Here is an 18,669-nt window from a genome sequence, read left to right on the forward strand (position 1 = left end):
ATGGTTGTTTCTTGGCCCAGAGTGACTCCTTCCCAGAGTCAGAGGTGCTTTTGTGGGGAGACAGGCTCTAAGCAGACTGAGTGGTCTCAGCACAGGCTGATGTTTTGTGAGCACGTGGCAGCTGCCCCCAGCACTGCCCAGGTGGCCCCAGGCACGCTGGTGAGCAAGACCTGGCTTAGCTGAGCTCTGCAGCACAGCCTGGCATGGGCAGAGCCCTGGGTGTGGCAGCCTGTAGCAGCCTGCACTGCCAGTAAGAGTGAGGATGGAGGCTGGAGCTTATCACAATCTACTGAAGGTCCTTGAGTCAAAATCTGCCTCCTGGAGAAGAGAATGTGCTGAGTTTCCCACCAGTCATCAGTAATTCTTAAACTTGGCATTGTGGTTTGAGGGAACAGCAGTGACCAAACACCATTTTCCAAAGACTTCAACAACCTCTGCAGATGAAAGAAGTTTCCCATGTGACTGCAGTGGTCCTGTTTTCCTGTTTGTTCATGGTTTTGCTATTTTTCTTTTTTTCTGGTTTTTGTACCATAACAGCAGTCCTGCTGCACTTCCAGCAACTCCATATGCTGAGTCCCAGTGGCTTTGCATCTAAAAATATTGTTTTATTCTGCTTGGGTCACCAGGTCTTCCCTTATTCTGTAAAATGTCAAGTGTACCCAGAGAATGTGACACACTGAGTCGCGTGTTCAGCATAGCAGGCGGCCAGAATAACTCACAAGTCTCTCTCTCTTCTTGGCCGTTCTTACTCTTGTCACCAGATTTATCAATTCTGTCATGTTCCCGTTTAAATTAAGTCCTCACGAGCATTCATCTTGTGCATGCACAAATTCTATAGCAGGTAGTAAAAAATAATCCTGTGAGGAGTCATATTTAAAGCCAAGTCAACAGTTTTCACAGGAGAGTCCCTGTTTTGGGAAATTCAGAGTGTCAGAGTGATTGGCAGGCTCAGCTCCAGCTGGCAATGGTGATCGACAGCAGAGTTAGTGTGGAAAAGAGGAGAGAGTGAGTCAGGGAAAAGCAGTTGGGCTTTTGCCTCCTTCCTCCTCTGGTCTCCTGAGTCTTCTCAAATTCCCTGAGCTGGCTAAGGAAAATAACGAATGGATTATGACACACCAGCATCAGGCTGGTTCAAACATGCCAACTTCAGCTGGATCTGAACAATTTAGATCAATTAAACATGCTAAGCTGATATTAATTTAATAATGAAATGAGCTAATGTGCCACTTGTCCTTCCATCACAGGAACAGCAAACTCATTTAGAAATTCAATAGTTCTCTTTGTATAAACAACTGAATACCTTTTAGCTTATTAGAACATGTCACTGTATTTTATTTTTTCCCCTGGATTTCTATCATAAATTCCCTGTGCATCAGGGAACATGATTTGGGACATGAGTGCAGATTTGCCATCCCTGTCTGCCATGGTTGCCTAATCCCTGAATCCATAAGTGCTCCCACTGCTGACCACTGGCTGAATGGATCCTTTCACGTTACCCCTTGGCATGTCCCCAGATTTTCTGTCAAGGAGGTAGAGTGGCTTCCCTCCTCCTGCACAGCCCAGGCAGCTGCAGACACACTCAAGCCAGCAGCTGCAAACGCCTCTGAGTTATGCTGGGTAAAAATTCATTCCATTGTTTCCAAAAGCTGATCAAGAAGTAATTATCCCCTGTTTGTATTGTGAGTGAATTTCCAGCTGTACATCCACCTGTTGAGAGAGAAATATCTAAAGTGAAGATGTCTAGCCTGATATTTCATGTTTGAGTGACTCAGTCTTGACTAAACTGGTCAGAGCATCCTCCGCTCTCCCCTGACACACAATTCCCACCTGACCTTCACGGGGTGCCCAGGTGTGTGTCACAGCAGTGAGGTTGATCCCTGCAGTCAGAATGGGAAGCCCTCTGGGCTGAAATAGCTCCTACAAGCTCAGGCAGGTGAGCCAAGAGCAAAAGCCCACCTAGGCTGTCACCCCGTGTCCATGGCCTGCAGCCAGTGTCCCCAGGGAGCAGGAGGGGTGTAGTGGTGCTGCTGTACAATATTGTCCCAACCTCTTGTGACCTTTGCCTGGGGAGTTTCCACAGCTAAACTCAGTGACTTGCTCATTGTAAGAATAAGGGATGTTATTATTTTCCTATTAATTTTTCCAGTTTTTAAATTTTGCTCTTTGCTTTGTCCTGTCACAGCCCAGGGGAAAAGAAATACCCCATGAAGAGAATGGTATGGCCAAGAGCTTAGTAAGGGCTGGAAGAGAAGCAACAGCCTTGAGGATTGGCAGCAAAAAGTTAAGAGAAAAAAAAGCTTTTAGAACACAAGCCAGTGTCCACATTATTGGGTAATAGAAGAAAACTCCCTTTGGATATCCTATATCAAAACACACTGGAACAGATTTTTTTGTTTAAAACAACTAATTGATGCCATAATAAGGGAGAGGACACTGGACTATACTGGCTGCTGCCCCATGTACAATAATGATTTAGCTAATCCAAATTGTTTTTCTCAAAACATGTGAAATAATAATACAGGAGCACAGCATCTAAACATAATTGAAAGCAATGTATAACCCTTGCTGGTACTTTTAATTTTAATTTGTGGATGAATAATGGCACCTAATCAATAAGCTTTTCAACTGTCTAAGTCTGCCTTGTAAACAACTGAAAACTCTAAATTTTAAGTCATCACAGTCTTTGGATCATACAACAGAGAAAGATTAGAAGTGCCATCTTAAAGCTGAAATGCTCAATTACAGTGTACTTTGTATTCAAGCCATGTCCACAATCAGTACATGTTTTACTGCCAAATAAGGAGAGAAACCAGGCTTCCTTTTATAGAGTTAAATTTTCTTTTCGTTATGCCAAAGTCACAAAAAAGTGCATTGCTCTGATTTTCTTCTGTGGCTTCAGCAAAGAGAATGGACATGAAAATGGCTCCTTCACTCAGCTGGAGAAGCATTATTTCCTGACAGAGGTGGATGTATGAAGTGAAATTACACACAGTGGCTGGAGTTGTTACATAGGGCTTAGTGGGCAACACATTTCCTCCTCTTTTCAGTGTTCTAGACTATTAAAAGCAAGTGAATAACCTGGTAGTTGTATAAGCTATTGCAATTTGGAATACACAGAAGATTTCTTCTTTTTTGGCAGGAGCAGCATCTGTCGGATATATTATAAAATATAAAGACAGTCGAATGTGACATCTTCAGTGACAGGCAGGAAAAGGGGGGGTCTGTATGGAAACCTCTCCACAGCAGTCATTTGGGAAGCAGAGGAAACATGCTGAGAAAGCTGGATGCTGTTAGATCTTAGAGGAATCTTGAGCTCCTAGGCAAAATACAAACAGCTAAAGACAAGGCCCTTAAAATTTTGGTATGTGCCCATATTCTTTTCTTCTGCTGATTTTTTTCTCCTCATTACTGCTGTTCTTTGCAGCTGTGTTGTCTCCTGTCTGGTTTCAGGCTCCCAGGTAATTTTAGAGGTGGTGAACTGTACCAAGGAGCATCACAATCCCATCCCAGTTCTCAGAGGCTGGAGAGACCTGAGCTACCAAAGGACTGGGGCAGGTTCCCAAGGTCTCCACTGCTGGAACACATCTGTTTCACCCCCATTCCACATGTGCCTTTTTCCCTCAGTGGCACACACAGTTTGTTGGACTGCTGTACATGGGTTGATGGGGGTTTGGTGGTCAGTTAGGAAAATGGATCACACTGTTGTGTATTGCACTGATGAATTGCCCAGAAGTACCCCAATACTGGGGGGAAAAATGAATTAATTGTCACTGCTGTTGGAATAGTTTACCCATATGTCCTAGCAGCACTTAACTGCTGCTCATGTAACATATTTGGTGGTTCCTTAGGCACAAATTACCCTCAGCCTCATACTTTTTTTGCTGAATTTTTTAGAACACTTGAGTATTCTGGAGCACATGGACTGAGATCTATTTTTTGCTTGGAAGTAGTTCAGCCCAACAGTTGCATGAGAAGGGGAGCGATGGAAATAGCAACATGCATCTTCCCTGCAAAGAGACTGCACTTTAAAAATTTAGACATTACAGCTAACTTTCAAATGTTCTCAGTGCTTTATGCTAAGCATTAGGGGAGCCATAAAGCCTTTACTGCTTCAGCTTGACAATTCAGCCTCCTCGTAGGGCTTTTATTTCTGCTCAGGTTTGGGAAACAGTGCTCTAAGCTGTCAAAGCAAAGAGAAACAAAACCAGCCCTATGTCTTGATGTGGGACTAAGCAGGATCTTCTTTGTTCTTGGAGTGTGCAAGCAAAATCATCTGCTGGTTCAGGAAGGTGCTTTAAGTGAGAAGGTTTGAAGTAGCCATACTTTATGGGGCAAGGACAGAATTAGGAGGGAGGTGAAAACTGGGATACTGGTAAAATAATCAGGAATATTACTGCTATCTAAAAACATTGAGCAGCACACTTCACTTGCAGCCATGTAAGCAGCCCTGTCCTCTGAGATCCTGAGGCATTTTATATAATGGTTATGACAGGAAACATCATTTTAAGCTGGACAGATGTTGTTGGCACTGCTGTACCATAGGTCAGTGGCCTGATTTGGTAGCTTGAAAACCTTTGTTGAAGGGACTCACACTTGTCCTCAGTCACTAGAAAGGAGGTGAGGAGACAAGAAACCTTCTAGAGAAGATATTTATTAGAGACAAACAGATGGCAAAATGTGACATTTCATATCACTGCGTCTCTCTGTGGTGAGTTCATGCTACATCTCTGCATACTATCATTTGCAGTTTTGCTTATTTAATATAAAAAGAAACAAAATCACTTCAGTTATGATCTCCTTGATGAGAATAAGAAGAAGCCATTTTATTTTTGACCTTCTAAAAGCTGTTTCAGTATTGCTTAAAAGATACTGTGTAAGTGAAGAGTGGGGGAAAGGAACCCACAGGACTCTTTAAAAGTCTCTCTTGAGCTGATGCTCACAAGGAAGTGCATGGAATTGTTGACAAAACAAGGCAATTCCTAGTAGAGTCATTACTGCAAAAAATAGACTTTGCAAGTTTCCTTCAACTGAAGGATTTTAGAGGGTTTTTTTCATTTTGCTCCCTAGCCTGCAACATTAAAATATTGAGAAACATTGAGGCTTTTTAAGACTTTGTCTGAAAAGGAAGCTTCTCTGTTGAAAGAGAGAAGGTGGAAAGAAAAGTTTTTAAAGCCAGTGGAAGTAAATATGTAGGAAAAGGTGGAGAAGGAGAAAGAATAATGAGAAATTTCTTCTAAATAGAATACAAAGATGTGCTCGGACTAAAGCATTAAATGGGTATTTTATGGTAAGATTGCATATGAAAGAAGCAGAAACAAATTATATAGCATATGAGTACCTATTATAAGCTTGGAAAGTCTCATCATGTCCATATAGAGATGGAATAATGACCAGATAAAATGTGTGTATTCATCAGCTTTCAAGAGCATCTCATCTGGAATACCCTAAGTGCCATGGCTGCCTGGCTTCCATAAAGATGCCATTGATTGAGAAGGGACACACTGAACATAATATTTCAAGGCGAACTTGTATCTTGAAAGAGATATTCAAATTACTGTACCATTTTTGCTGCACTGTAAATGATCTAAACTTTCTGTTTCCCAGTGTGGCAGCAGTAGTCTGCTCCAGATTTAATTGCACACTGAACATTAAAGTGTTTAATATACCTTGAAAACAACTGTGGTAACATGGACTGTCAAAAAATCCTTCCAGCAGAGCTCCTTGTTCCCCTGACTTGCTCTTGAGCTTCTGCAGACCCACAGAACCTCCAGGAACAAACATCACAAGCTGCATCTCTCAGCTCTGGCTTACTTTTCATGGCTGTGTCACCTGGATTTTCTGCTCTGCTGTGGGACGTGCAGAGATAACGGTGACAAACAGTAATCACATTTAAAAGTAAGATTTCCCTGTGTTCCTTGGTAACTCCTGAACGTTTAGCACAGTGAGCAAAGCTGCTAAAGCATTTTAATTTGTGTGCTTATTTATGGCTTTGGCTTTTGCTCCTGAAATAAGCCCAATCAGGAAATAAGCCAGATCTTACCAGAGCAAATTCAGACAAGAGAGAAATTCTTTCTGATATTGTTGATGTTTGCTTCTGCATTGGCATTAAAGCTTTGGGTGATTGTTGAGACAGTAATGTGTTTAAATACTTTCTTTTGAGTAAGGGAATTAACAACAGATGAGACTTCTGCTCTCATCAAATTTTTGACCTCATAGCAATTGCATTTAGGATGCCACGGTTAAAGCACATTGAAAAGCAAGTTACAATTATTCTCTTCCATCATTTCTGTCTGTACTGAGAGTTGTTTTCAAGGCCTTTTGAAGCAGCAGGAATTGTTTGTTCTGTGCTTTCCACGCAATGCGTGTCATACCAGGCAGAAATCTTCCTCATCTTGACAGACTGAGTAGGTGCTATTTCTGTTTGACACTGTTCCCCTTTTCAAGCTTCAGCTCCATTTTGGGAGTGGGGACATCAGCCCTGGAGGCTTTCAGCATGACAGGAAGAGGTCTGGGGAAACGTACTGCAACATCCTGTCCTTGGAAAGACAGATTAATACCTGGTACCATATAGGCATTGTGTGTAATTAGCCAATTGATAATTATTTCAGATGCTGTAAATATTGTTTGACCCTTGGTAGAATAGAGTTACTCATGGAAATGGAGTGAAATCAGGGTCTGCTGGACTCAGCATACTCAGTGGAGGCCAGGATTTCCACCCTGAGCAGGCAGGGAATGATTCTGCTCTGCACAGATTTGGGATTCATTAATCTGCTTATTATAAAAAATTTTTCAGTGCCTGGTTTGTGGAGATGTGTGGTAGCCTAGAGATTGCTCACTAATTATTTCCTGCAACTGCTACACCCAAGGTTGCCAAATTATTGCTCAGTGCTTTCTGGTTGGTCACCTAAACTGCAAATTATTGTTTGTTACTTCCCAACTGATGGACTCTGGTGTTTCCAGAGTGGCTGTGCAAACACTACTGGCAAGTGACTCTCATATTTCTCATCTGTAAAAATATTTATTTGACTTTTTGCCTTGAAATGGACTTTCTTCCTCAAATTTTTGTCTAAAGACAATTAAAAGAGGAGCAGATAAAGTCATAGGATGCAGAGCTTGTCCTCACACACTCAGGGAAACAAGGACGTGATGCAGTGGAGCTCCTAGCTCTACAGATTCTTGCTTTGACATTGGCTTTTGACTTGTGAGGAGTTGTTTTGCTAGATTTTTGTAACTTTTATTCATAGCTCTTATTCTTAAAACCTGAGTAATGATGATGAGGTCCTGGGTAGGTGCACCTGGCTAACAGTGAAATGTCAATGGGAGGTTTTCTAGGCAAGAGGCCAGAAACAGGAAACATTTAGGAAGAAACCTTTTCACCTTAAAAATATATTCTTTCCAGAAAAAACCTTTTAGTGATAAAGTTACTGATAAATGGCATTTAGCAATCTGATAGCCTGCAATACTTTAGGAAGTTTTACTTGTTCATAAACTTCAGGAAACAGAAAACAGCAAACTCTCTGACTTACGTACTGTGTAAGTAGAGCTTTCAGGAGCAGGGGCCTCTACTAGTAGCTGTGGTTTGCACTGTCCCTTGGAGAAAACTATCCAAGAGGAGGATATTTGATTGTGATGTTTTTGCTGATATTAAGTAACTGTGTGGCAATATTTATTAGCAGTTAGAACTTACCATAAGAGCTGAGCTGTGTTTATACTCAGGTTGTAGGATATGTGCTACACAAATTACAAATGCTCTATGTGTTACACAGTCCTAGAATCTTGTCTGAAATGCATTTATAAATATTTAAATAAGCTACAAAGTAAGAGGAGTTCCCTGTTTGCAAGAGGATTGCAATCATGAGCTGCCTGGACTTACATCTGTACTCAGTGGCAGAGCATGTGCTGCAAGCAGTGGGGTTTTTTGACAAAGTATAAAAATAACTCTCTGGAACTGTGTAAAACGTGAGGCTACATCCACACACAGGACACAGTGGCACCTTTCATGTGTGTCAGTGTCTGATTGCTGAGTTCAGGTGCTGACACACCTCCTTATCCTGTGTTTCCTGCTTACTTTTGAGTATAATCCCAGGCCCTCAAAACTGGAGGCTCTTTAGGAAAATTAAAATTGATAAGGGGAAGCATAAGGTGTCTTATTTGGAGTCTTCTATGAAATAAGGCAAAATGGCATGGTTTTATTAACCCTAGTCTTATTTTAATTCTGTTTTCTCCTGATTGACTCCTTCCCTGTCATTGTTATTTTCTTCCTGTTGTTTTTTTTAGATTAGGAGAAAGGCCAGTTGTCTTCAGCTGATGATAATCTCTGTTGTATTTGGCCAGCCCTACCTTGGTTCAGTTGGAGGTCATTTGCAGCTGGCAGAGGTGTGCCAGTCTTACCTGATGTTCAGAGGGAGAGGAAGCACTTGAATTTTTCCACATTGATTAAGATTAGGGAAATGCTATTACTAAGCCTTTTTTCCCCCTACTTTTAATTTGGGATTTATCTGCAAGCTGTTTTGTGAGACCCAAGAGAGAAAGACAGTTGGAAAAACCACCCCTTTTTTGTATTTCATTGTTCTTTCTGAAGCTTGGCTTGGTGTTATAAAATTTACTGTTTTGGTATTCCCTTGAGCATAACCAGAAACTAATGAAACACAGCATGAGACTAGAAACAAGTCAGTAGGGTCATGCTTTTGCCCTCCATCTTCCCATCTTTCTTTTCAGAGGTGGCTGCAATCATTCTTGGATGGCTAGTCAAGAATCTTTATGAACTGTTTGTAGTGTTCAAGAGTTTTTCATTTCTTGAAAAGGCCTATGTGGCATACAAATACCCCTTTCCCTTTCCCTCAGGCAGTATTCACTATACTTAGAGTAAGTTCTTGCCTGCCTGAGTGCCAAAATTGCTGTTGCTGGAGTAGCTGGGAGCATCAGTCATCCTAGAAGAGAGCCTGGAGGGATAAAGGGAGTCTCATCCACCTTTTCCACTTTGGTTGCAGTTCAGCTGTGTGTGGCAACAGCCTCTCCTATTCAGATCCAGCAGATCTGAAATACCCTTGGTCCCCTTGGCTCCCAGGGCACATAAACAAACAGCAAGCAATTGCCCAGTGGAGAGCTGTGTCTTCACAGCCCCTTGTATAAATAATCACTTCCTAGGGCACAGAAATTATTTGTTTTGCTAATGCCTGATTCCATTGAGGTGTAGTGACTGTGTGTGAAGAGGCTCAGTAAGGGTGATCCTTCTGAAAAACACCTGCTCTCTGTTCAGCTGTTATCTGTCTGAAACCTGGTGTGATGGTTCTAGGAGAGTCTCAAGAAGCACAAGCAAAAGGGTCATTTCTTTGGAGATTTCTAAAGGCATTGCAGCTCTTCAGTTGGGCTGTGCTGCCTTGCTGGAGGTTGAGTGATTGAAAGTACATTTTCTTCCTTTTATTAACCCACTTGTATAAGATTTGGGGGCTGAGGTTTGTTGTGAAAAATTTGTACCTCCATGAACTGGCTTATTTCACCCCATATCCTGAGATTTGCTTTTCCAAGCCGTTAGCTCAAACAAACCCATAGAACTGTGCACGTATAGAAAAAAAGATCCTGTCAACTGTTTTGGAAAGCAAGAAGCTGTGAGTGAGGATTTGCTGGGACCTTCTCATCTCGAGTGTGGTCGTGCTCCTCTGCTGCCAGGTTCAGACAATAAGGCTGAAGCTTTACAGTACCAGGGAGCTGGGAGCTGTGTCATGTCATACAGGCTGAGTTTTTGAAATAGCCAGGTCTTTTTTTTGTTTGAGGGTTTCTATTGCAGTCAAAGAACCTTCTATTTGAAAAGGAGAGTAAAGGGTGATAAATTGGTAGAGATAGCAGTTGAAAGAAATTACTTCATGGAAAAGAACTTCATGTTGCTATTTAAATATAGTCAATAAAGTTCTGTTATTTTCTTAAAATAATTAACTCTAATGAGCATTTAGTTTTGAAGAGAAATAAATAAATGACCAAACTTTCAGGCACATTAATATTTGATTTGGAGATAACTGCATAAATATTGAATTTGAAGATTACATTCCAGAGCACTGCATTAAAATTGCAAGACTTTTCTATTATCCTTCATAATGGAACATGAAATTAGAAACTTGTTCATGGAAAGAAAAATTTCTCGACTCTCATTTACGTGTTTTCAGCACTGTTGTGTTAACAGAGGAGCTCTTCTCATACTGTGAAAAGAAACATAGCTATCAGTAGGACATAGACCCTGAAGTCATTTACGGTCCTTTGGAAAATTAATATGCACCATTTCATAATTGCATCTCAGTTCTTTGATTGGTATAGAACAGAACTTGAACCAGGGAGTTGGCCTACAGGGTTCATGCTCATGTTTCCAGATGCAGGACTCCAGAAGGCTCTGGTGTCTGTTGTTCCTTAACTTTTATTCTTCTCCCTTTCCTTCAGTACCCTGTGTCTGAGCACCACTAAAGTGCCCTCTTGACTTGGTGATCTGAAACACGCTGGCACGGCTGTGTGTGCTTCAGGAAAGGAAAACCCCTCTCTGCAGGTGCCACAGCTGTTGTCATCCTGCAGGTCCTGCACCCACAGAGCTCTGGGGCTGTGGGTTGCTGTAGTGTGTGGTCACTGAGCATTTGTCACTGCTCAGAAGTGTGGGATGGTGCTCAGCCCCACTCGGTGCTAACTCACTGCCCTGCTTCTCCTCCAGGGAAATCATTCCCAAAAGGAATAACAAACAGAAATCTGGATCAGACAGTCTCAGAACGTGAGTGGGCGTCCAGTCCAAAGAGTTTTCAGACACAGATTGATTGCCCAGCTTTTCTTCTCTTATATTGGTCTCAAATAATTCATTTCCATAACTCTGCAGTTCTGCAGTTGCTCCTCTAATTTATGGTTCAGCAATAACAAAACATTGTTCCCCAGAGACTTGAAATGGAGCAAACTTGCTCATTCTACAGCAAAGACCAAACAATGCTATTTCTTCCTAATTGGCTATATCCCTATAGAAAAATTAATGAAATAACAGCATAGGAGAAAATTGGTCATTTTACCTTTATGTACATTTTCCTGTTTTTTTAAAAACTGAATTTATTTAGAGAGAGAAGATTGTGTTTAGTTCCTGTTCATGTTGCAGTTCTTTTGCAGTGGTTTGTTCAGAGTTAATGAACATTATGGACTTCCCTGCCCTACAGCTCTGTCACCTGCACAGCCTTAGGAACAGCAGAAGGTGTTAATGATGTTTGAAAGCAATCTGTTGATCTTTGCCTCTGTAACAGAACATATAACTGATAAATCATTTATTAAACCTCTCTACATCATTTATGAGCAGAACAGAAACATAAACAAGCTACCTTTTGATCCTTTTTTGTTAGAGAAAGTAGCTTTTTATTTCTAAAGCCCCCGATGACAGCAAATAGAAATTAGCATTGAACGGTTCCTGTGGTATTCCTCAGGTTTATCAGGAAGCAGGGGCTGGACCGGCTCTTCCTGGAGTGTGACACGCACATGTGGCGCCTGGGGGACCGCAAGATCCCGGAGGGAATCACCGTGGACGGGGGCTCCGACTGGTTCCTGCTGAACAGGAAGTTTGTGGAGTATGTCACCTTCTCCAACGATGATCTGGTGACGAAGATGAAGAGGTTTTACTCCTACACGCTGCTTCCTGCTGAGGTACGAGAGCGCAGAGAATCCTCTGTGTTCAAATCTGTGATGTTTGTGCTCGTCCCAAAGTTCTGACCAAAATCAGAGGGGCTTTCACCTGGTGGCAGTGGGCTTTGGGGCATCCTCAGTGGGTAATGAAAATTTTACTTCTGTGATGAGTAAGCCCTTTAGAGTTAGAACAGCTTTTGCAGTTGTTTATTGCTTTGTTTGTTTGTGGGACTTTTTTGCAAAGAGCGCCTTTGTTTTATGCTTCTAAGCCTATTAATCTGCAACTGAACAACCAAAAATCCAGCTGCCCTTTGCTTGTAAATTGTTCCTGCACAAAGCTTTTGAAGGATATTAGAGATGGCGAATTGTCTTCATAAGTAGCTTTCCTTGCTATTATCCAGCGCTTTTCTTTAAAAATATAAACCCTGCAAACAAAGGTTTATTGTTCTGTTCAAAACTCAGCTAGAAGGCACAGTCACAAATCATTTAGATCACTCAGGAGCCGCTCTGGCTGCAAGTGATGCAGAAGGGGAGTGCACAGCAGTGTGGGGTTTTGCCTGGCGTGCAGCAATGTGTCAGGAATGTGCAGGGAGGATCCCTGGATCTGCAGGGAGAGCACAGAGCTGGCAGCCTGTGCTACACCTGCCCCAGCAGGTACACTGCTCCCCTGGCCTGCCAGGTGCTGCTCCACAGGCTGCAGCAGTCAGCCAGCCCAGGTAAGAGCTGATGCCTGCCTCTAAACCCATACATGGCTCCTGAACCTTTTGAGGAATGGATGACACTGACCTTGCAAATCTAGGCTCGTTAGCTGTGGTGGAGCACAGCAATTGTTACCTTTTGATAGAGCTTTATTATTCCACTCATATGTTGCATAATCGTCTTTTAATCCTGTTTCTGTTAAAAATCACCTTTTCTCTCTTCTCTGATAACCTTTTCATCCATTATCTAGAGAAATTCCTGTATTGCTATAAAGGACACAGGGCAATGGGTAATTGGGTAGGGTTTTTTTTCCCCTCTCGCTTGAATGAGAATGGATGCCTTTATGGGTTTAACCAAACAGTTCAAGCATAAAATCCATATTCACTGGGCTGTCATTTAACATTAAAAAGGGTAGGGGGATTATTTGGGGGCCAGCCATGCTAATGTTATGCTGGTTATTTATAGATCTTACTATTGCTGATTTTAAAGAGAAGTCACTGCTCCAAAAATGGTCTCTTGCAGGGCTAAAATTGATGATATTCCATCGCTTTTTTCTACAAGGTTTTCTTTTCAGGATACATAGCTGGTTTTGTAAAATGGCCTTGCCTTCACTGACCTGTTAACCTGCTATATCAGTCCCCATTGCAGATGTGTTTATGTAATAGCTGATATTATGATGATATAATTAGGATTGCCCAATAGGAATGCCATGCTGCCATGAGTCAGCAAATACAGACTTATGATTTCAGACAGGAAATCATAAGTAAATGCAGGAGGCAGAATGTCCTTCTGGTGCCTAGGGTGAACTGTGTGTTTCAGAACAAAGCCATTCAACTAGCAATGCATTTCAGAGTGCTGGAGATAGACACCCACAGAAGAGCTGTCTGAGACTGTATTTTTATCAGAGTAACCAGGGTGATGGTGTAGTTTTGACAATTGTTTTGGGAAACAACTTGAAATATGCCATTAGCACATCGTTCAGAAAAAGAGTCCTAAATCTATTAGACCAGGGAGTAACTTAGAGAAGGGAAATAATGGGCATTTCTTAGAATTTCTCATACAGCTGAAATAAAAATAAAATGATTGCTGGCACTGATGTCTTTCCTGGAGTCCTTTGCACTCCCAGTGCCCAAGCTGGTCATTGTAGAAGTGCAATTAATCTGGGCCAGGTTATTGGAGCAGGACCTCATCTGTTTGCTCTTACAGTTTGGTTGAGTCTGTAGAGTGTTGTGATTTTTCCATGCTCTATGGAATATGTGGCAGAACAATAGAGCTCGTTAATTCTGTCATTTCAAACAAAAATAGGTCACCTGCATTAGATTTGGGCCCATGAGCTGAAGTGAAGGAGAAAATGGAGGTTTGAGGAGCTAAAGGTGGTGCTGTGCTGTGTTTGTTGCAGTCCTTCTTCCACACCGTGCTGGAGAACAGCCCGTTCTGCGACTCCATGGTGGACAACAACTTGCGCATCACCAACTGGAACAGGAAGCTCGGCTGCAAGTGCCAGTACAAGCACATCGTGGACTGGTGTGGCTGCTCCCCCAATGACTTCAAACCAGCTGACTTCCACCGCTTCCAGGTACTGAACACGCCTGCAGAGGGGCTCTTCCCTCCGTGCTAGGTGTGGAGAGCTGGCTGAATACAACAGGGAGAGGGAAGGGAAGCTTTGACTCCATCAGGCAGGTGGAGAAAGAGATGTGAGGAAGCTCTGATGTTAACTTGAGGAGAATGAAAGATAAGTTCTCCTATGTTTTGGCCCTGGAGACATACCACTGCATGGTAAGATCACAAAGCAACTCTTTGGACTCCTTGACATTGGTAATCTGCTGTGCTAGAAAGGAGGGAAGCTTGACACATCTCTGGCTGTACCACTATTACTTGGTAACTCCTATGAGTTTAGTGCAAAAGGCTTTTTCCAATGTTCCAGCTCAGGTACTTTCATAATTTCACAAAACTCGTGGCCTTCAGTGTTAAGCAATGTTTATCATCTTTAAGAAAAGCTTTTAAGTTGACTGGTGTGCGTGCTAGAGACTTACATAGCACAAGGCAAATCCGTTTTCATTATTATATTCATCAGCACGATCATATTAAAGTTTATCTCGTGGTTTTGGGAGCCTTCGTCATGAGGTTTTGATCACCCAGGTTTGGCAGGACTGTCTTAAAAGGTTTAATCAGTTCCTTTATGATAGTTTCCTCAAGGCAGGCATGAGAGGGAGCCCTGTGCTCCAGGGTGCACTCAGTCTCCAGCTGTATCCGGCCTGTGTATCTTCTATTGAGAATGAACAGCCGCTTGTTTCAAGGTCACCAGATTTGCAATTCCATCCCTCCAGCTCCTCGGGGTTCCCTGCATAAAGCATGTTTGTTCAGGCTTTGTGTGGGATGGGGAATGTGTTACCCTACAGCACAGAAATGATGACTGCTCTGAAACAGAGATCTTTTCTTTACTGTAATGTGCTGCCTACCAGGCACGCTTGAAGTCAGTGACACAGGCACTCACAAAAAGAGCAAATGAGATGTTATCTAAAAGAGATTGAGCTGCCCCAAACACAAGTCCCAGGGAATTCTCCAGCACAGAATAAATGGCAGGTCTTAAAAACCTCCTGCCAGACTGCAGAGCCTGATCTGCTCCAGGCTGTGAACCCACAAGGATGTTTCAGAAAACAATCAGATAGATTAAGCTGGAAAGGAAAGTTCAAAATTAGAATAGATGTAAAGGCAGCTTCTGACACTTTGTGGTGAGAGAGCCCCTCACATGAGCACATGGCAGCAGAAGGCTGGGGCTTGCTGTTCCCACAGAGGCACAAAGCGAGCCAAGATCACAAAGCCCACAGCATGCACTGTCTCAGAGCAGAACTGAGCATCCTCAAAAGAATTTTCCAACCATCTGGGACACTCAAACTCCTTGGCACCTCAGGACCCATGCTCAAATATGAACAAGGCAAAACAAAGACTTTTGGAAAGCTAATGGTAGTTGAGTAGCATATACAGCAGTTACCTGCCCAAGATTGTGTCAAGCGCAGAGAAAAAATCTGGGCAAGATCACTCAGAGATGGAGAAACCTCAGCCACAAATGGCACCTCTCCCAGAGACCTCTTACCACCTCCTAGCAGCAAATCCATGCACAGAAAATGTTGTTCTGCCTCTTCTCGCCCCCTGCATAACATTTCTCCCTGAATAACTGCAGTGCTGCACTACCTCCAGGCTAACATGGGGGTTTGGGAAGCATTCCCCACCCCTCCTGCACCTGGAGACCCTTCCTGAGCAAGGCAGCAAGGGTGGCTGTTGGTCTGAAGGCATTTTCATTGAATAATTATGTAGTTTTTAGCTGGATCCTAACATCACTCCTAACGATGAATGGTCCCAAAGGTGACCTTTTAAGTCACCTTTGCCCATGGAGAGAAACAGTTCACGTCCTCACGTTCTCAGCTCCAACCCGTTGCTTAAGACGAAGTGCCGTGTCCGACAATGGGAACTCAGTGTCTTTTCCTGTCCTGTCCCAACAGCAGACTGCCAGGCCAACCTTCTTCGCCCGCAAGTTCGAGGCCGTGGTGAACCAGGAGATCATTGGGCAGCTGGACTATTACCTGTACGGGAACTACCCGTCAGGCACGCCGGGGCTGCGCTCCTACTGGGAGAACGTGTTCGAGGAGCCCGACGGGCTGGGCGCGCTCAGCGACGTGGCCCTCACCATGTTCCACTCCTTCTCGCGCCTGGGCCTGCGCCGCGCCGAGAGCTCCTTCCACGCCGCTGGAGACAACAGCTGCCGGTCAGTGCCGCCCTCCTGCCCTCCCAGGGATGTTGCCATGAGGTTTTTTCCTGTATGTCAAGTGCTCATACTGAAAGAGAATGTGCAGCTTCTCTCACGCCTGTTAATGTAAACACTGGCCATGTTTTGCTAACTGTCTCTCGTTGTTTACATATTTCTAGTTGAGAGGAGAAAGGTGATGGACAGTTAGTTTGACCAGTAGAATTAGAAGGTGGGGATTTAATCCTCCAATATATGGACATTATAGGAGATGTATATAAGTTACTTTGTAAATAAACTTGAGGAGTTCCTACCTCCTGCTCTGATCTGCTCACAACCCAGAAAATGTCTCCTGAGTCCCTCTCTTATCGTCAGGATCAACTGCAACACAGGGACACCGCCAGCCACGGTGTTTGAACTGTTTTCCTGACAAAGCCTGTGTGTTTAACAGTAAAAGCATTAATATACAAAATGCTGGATTAGACAAAATTACCCTAGGCCAGAGCTCACCTGACATATTGTCAGGTCCAGGCATTCACTTCCACCTGATACCTGCCAAAACCTGCTCAGTACTTGCCAAGCAGCTGTGTTAGAGAAATATCTACAAATACAGTCCTGGGACCAGACCTACACTGACATATTTTAGAAAGAAGCTGTTTTCTTCTTTGTCACAGGAGGCTCCTGCTGCTGGGCTGTGCTGCCGGGAGCCCAGCGGGGCCAGGCGGCTGCGGGAGCACAGAGCTTATTTCCAGGAGTATTTATGTCCGTAATAAAGCGTTGGTTATTCCGGGTTGACATTATGTGACCTGTTTGGTGCACTCTTAAGGAGCTCCTCTCCAGCCTGATGAAGAGTGACAGGATCCAGTTGGGCAGTGCTACCCCCACTGCTGCGTTTCCCTTGATTAATTTCAGCAAGTGTATTATAGCCTCGGCTCCTAAACCCTCCGTGTGATTGCAGCAAAGGTCGTGTTCACCTCTATTATGCTTACCAGAAGCAGAGGACAGGATTTCAGAACAAATCTGAACACAGGCAGGTTAATGGTCCTTGCTTGTTTGTTCCCATGGGAGCACACAAGGAGTACAGGGAGCTTGCTTGGCTCAGTTTGCCTGCTTGGTGCAGCTCTCTGTGCCAAAATGCTGCAACTGGTAAGATCTATTAGCATCAAATACATAAAATATATATAGGTATTTATATGTCTATATACAGATAGATAGATTTATCTCAAATAAAAGTCCTTATTCTTTAAAAGGAAATTCCCCTTATATTCTACATTCCTTTTTCACCTTTAAGCCTGGATAAGAAGAGTTCAGTCTAAAAGGGATTTGAAGGAAGAATTCCTGAAGTTAGACTTGCACAGAAAAGGCTCTCTTCATGGTAGATGTTGAGATCCAAAGCAGAGAGGGTTCATCTTCTAAAGTCTTACTTTACCATCTCTTAATTCCTTCTTCAGAATGTAATTCTGGAGCCTGCCCTTTTTTATACTGATAGAAAACACATAGAGCTTAAGTCAGCAAACACTCCATGTGCTTTGATGGATGGACGTTGCCCCTCTTGTGTTCTCAAGAGAGAACCAAATGTGCCTTGACCTTCCTAAATTAGTCATGGAAGTGCTGAGCAATGTCCCATTTAGAAAGATGTGGCAATAAGTGCTCCAGATTCCTATTAGAGTTTTGTCAGTGAAGGTTACCGGTGCAAAGCAATAAAAGATCAATAACAATTAGATAGAAATAATCACTAGTAGCCTTCCTTATATGAAATAAAGGTGGACCTAAGGAAGTCCTGGGTCATTTGTCCTGCAGAGTGAAGCCAGCAAAGAGGATGGGGACTATACCAGTACTGAAATAATTTGAAAATTACTTTTGTTCTCACTCCTTTTGCCAGTGTTCTGATGCTGATTTATATCAAATATCACTTTTGTTTCTGAGCAGCTTTCCATTGCAGAGAACTCAGGGTGCTTTTCAAGCTTGCTCAGATTATAGATAGGAACACCAGACTGCAGCTGTCTCCAGGATAGAGCACAGCTGCTCTACAGCAGGCTGGAGCCTCATGAAACAGTGCAGGGAGGAATTGCAAACAGTGATACGGAGCAGAAGTTTCGTTTCCATACCTATCTGAGCCCCCTCAAGACACTGTGAGTCAGCATCCAGTTCAGATCAGAGAAAGATGGATGATCTTCAGGTTTATGATTCACATCTCTTCTCTTTTGATACTGCGCTGTCCTTCTGGGTGTTTGCACCTATTTCCCCTTTCCCTCCCGTGGATTTGCATGTCTCTAATGCAGTAATGGATGGGTGGATTTGGGCTGAGCACCTGGACAGTGTTCCCTTTGCAGTGGGGCTGAGCACAGCCCCAGGCTGGCTGATCCTGCAGCCCCCAGCTCGGGCTGTGAGAAAAGCAGCTCTGCCTGGGATCCCCCTGGGAGTCAGGCCCATGCTGCCCCCCCCAGCAGCCCAGGAGATGTTTAAAACCCTTTCCCAAAGAGGGACAGCCCACAGCCTCAGAAAGCTATGCCCTCTGCAGACTGCTCAGGTACCAGGGGAGATTGAGTGCCAGCATCTTCCCTAGGAGCAGCATTAATGTGTGATTGAGATTGCAT

General features: G+C 43.3%; 1 protein-coding gene across 4 annotated transcripts in view; it reads left to right on the forward strand.

Annotated features, from left to right (window-relative positions):
• XYLT1 (xylosyltransferase 1) overlaps positions 1-18,669 on the forward strand; it is a 170,224-nt gene that overhangs the window by 136,182 nt on the left and 15,373 nt on the right. For 2 of the 4 annotated variants that reach the window (XM_063414180.1, XM_063414183.1), the window contains 3 exons: positions 11,436-11,652; positions 13,730-13,906; positions 15,834-16,093. In XM_063414180.1, the coding sequence (XP_063270250.1) occupies positions 11,436-11,652; positions 13,730-13,906; positions 15,834-16,093 (654 nt within the window). Of the gene's footprint in view, positions 1-11,435; positions 11,653-13,729; positions 13,907-15,830; positions 16,094-18,669 lie in introns of all 4 variants that reach the window. The other 2 variants (XM_063414179.1, XM_063414181.1) reach the window with 1 other exon arrangement.

The sequence above is a fragment of the Prinia subflava genome, chromosome 17 (assembly GCF_021018805.1).
Source record: "Prinia subflava isolate CZ2003 ecotype Zambia chromosome 17, Cam_Psub_1.2, whole genome shotgun sequence".
Taxonomy (NCBI): domain Eukaryota; kingdom Metazoa; phylum Chordata; class Aves; order Passeriformes; family Cisticolidae; genus Prinia; species Prinia subflava.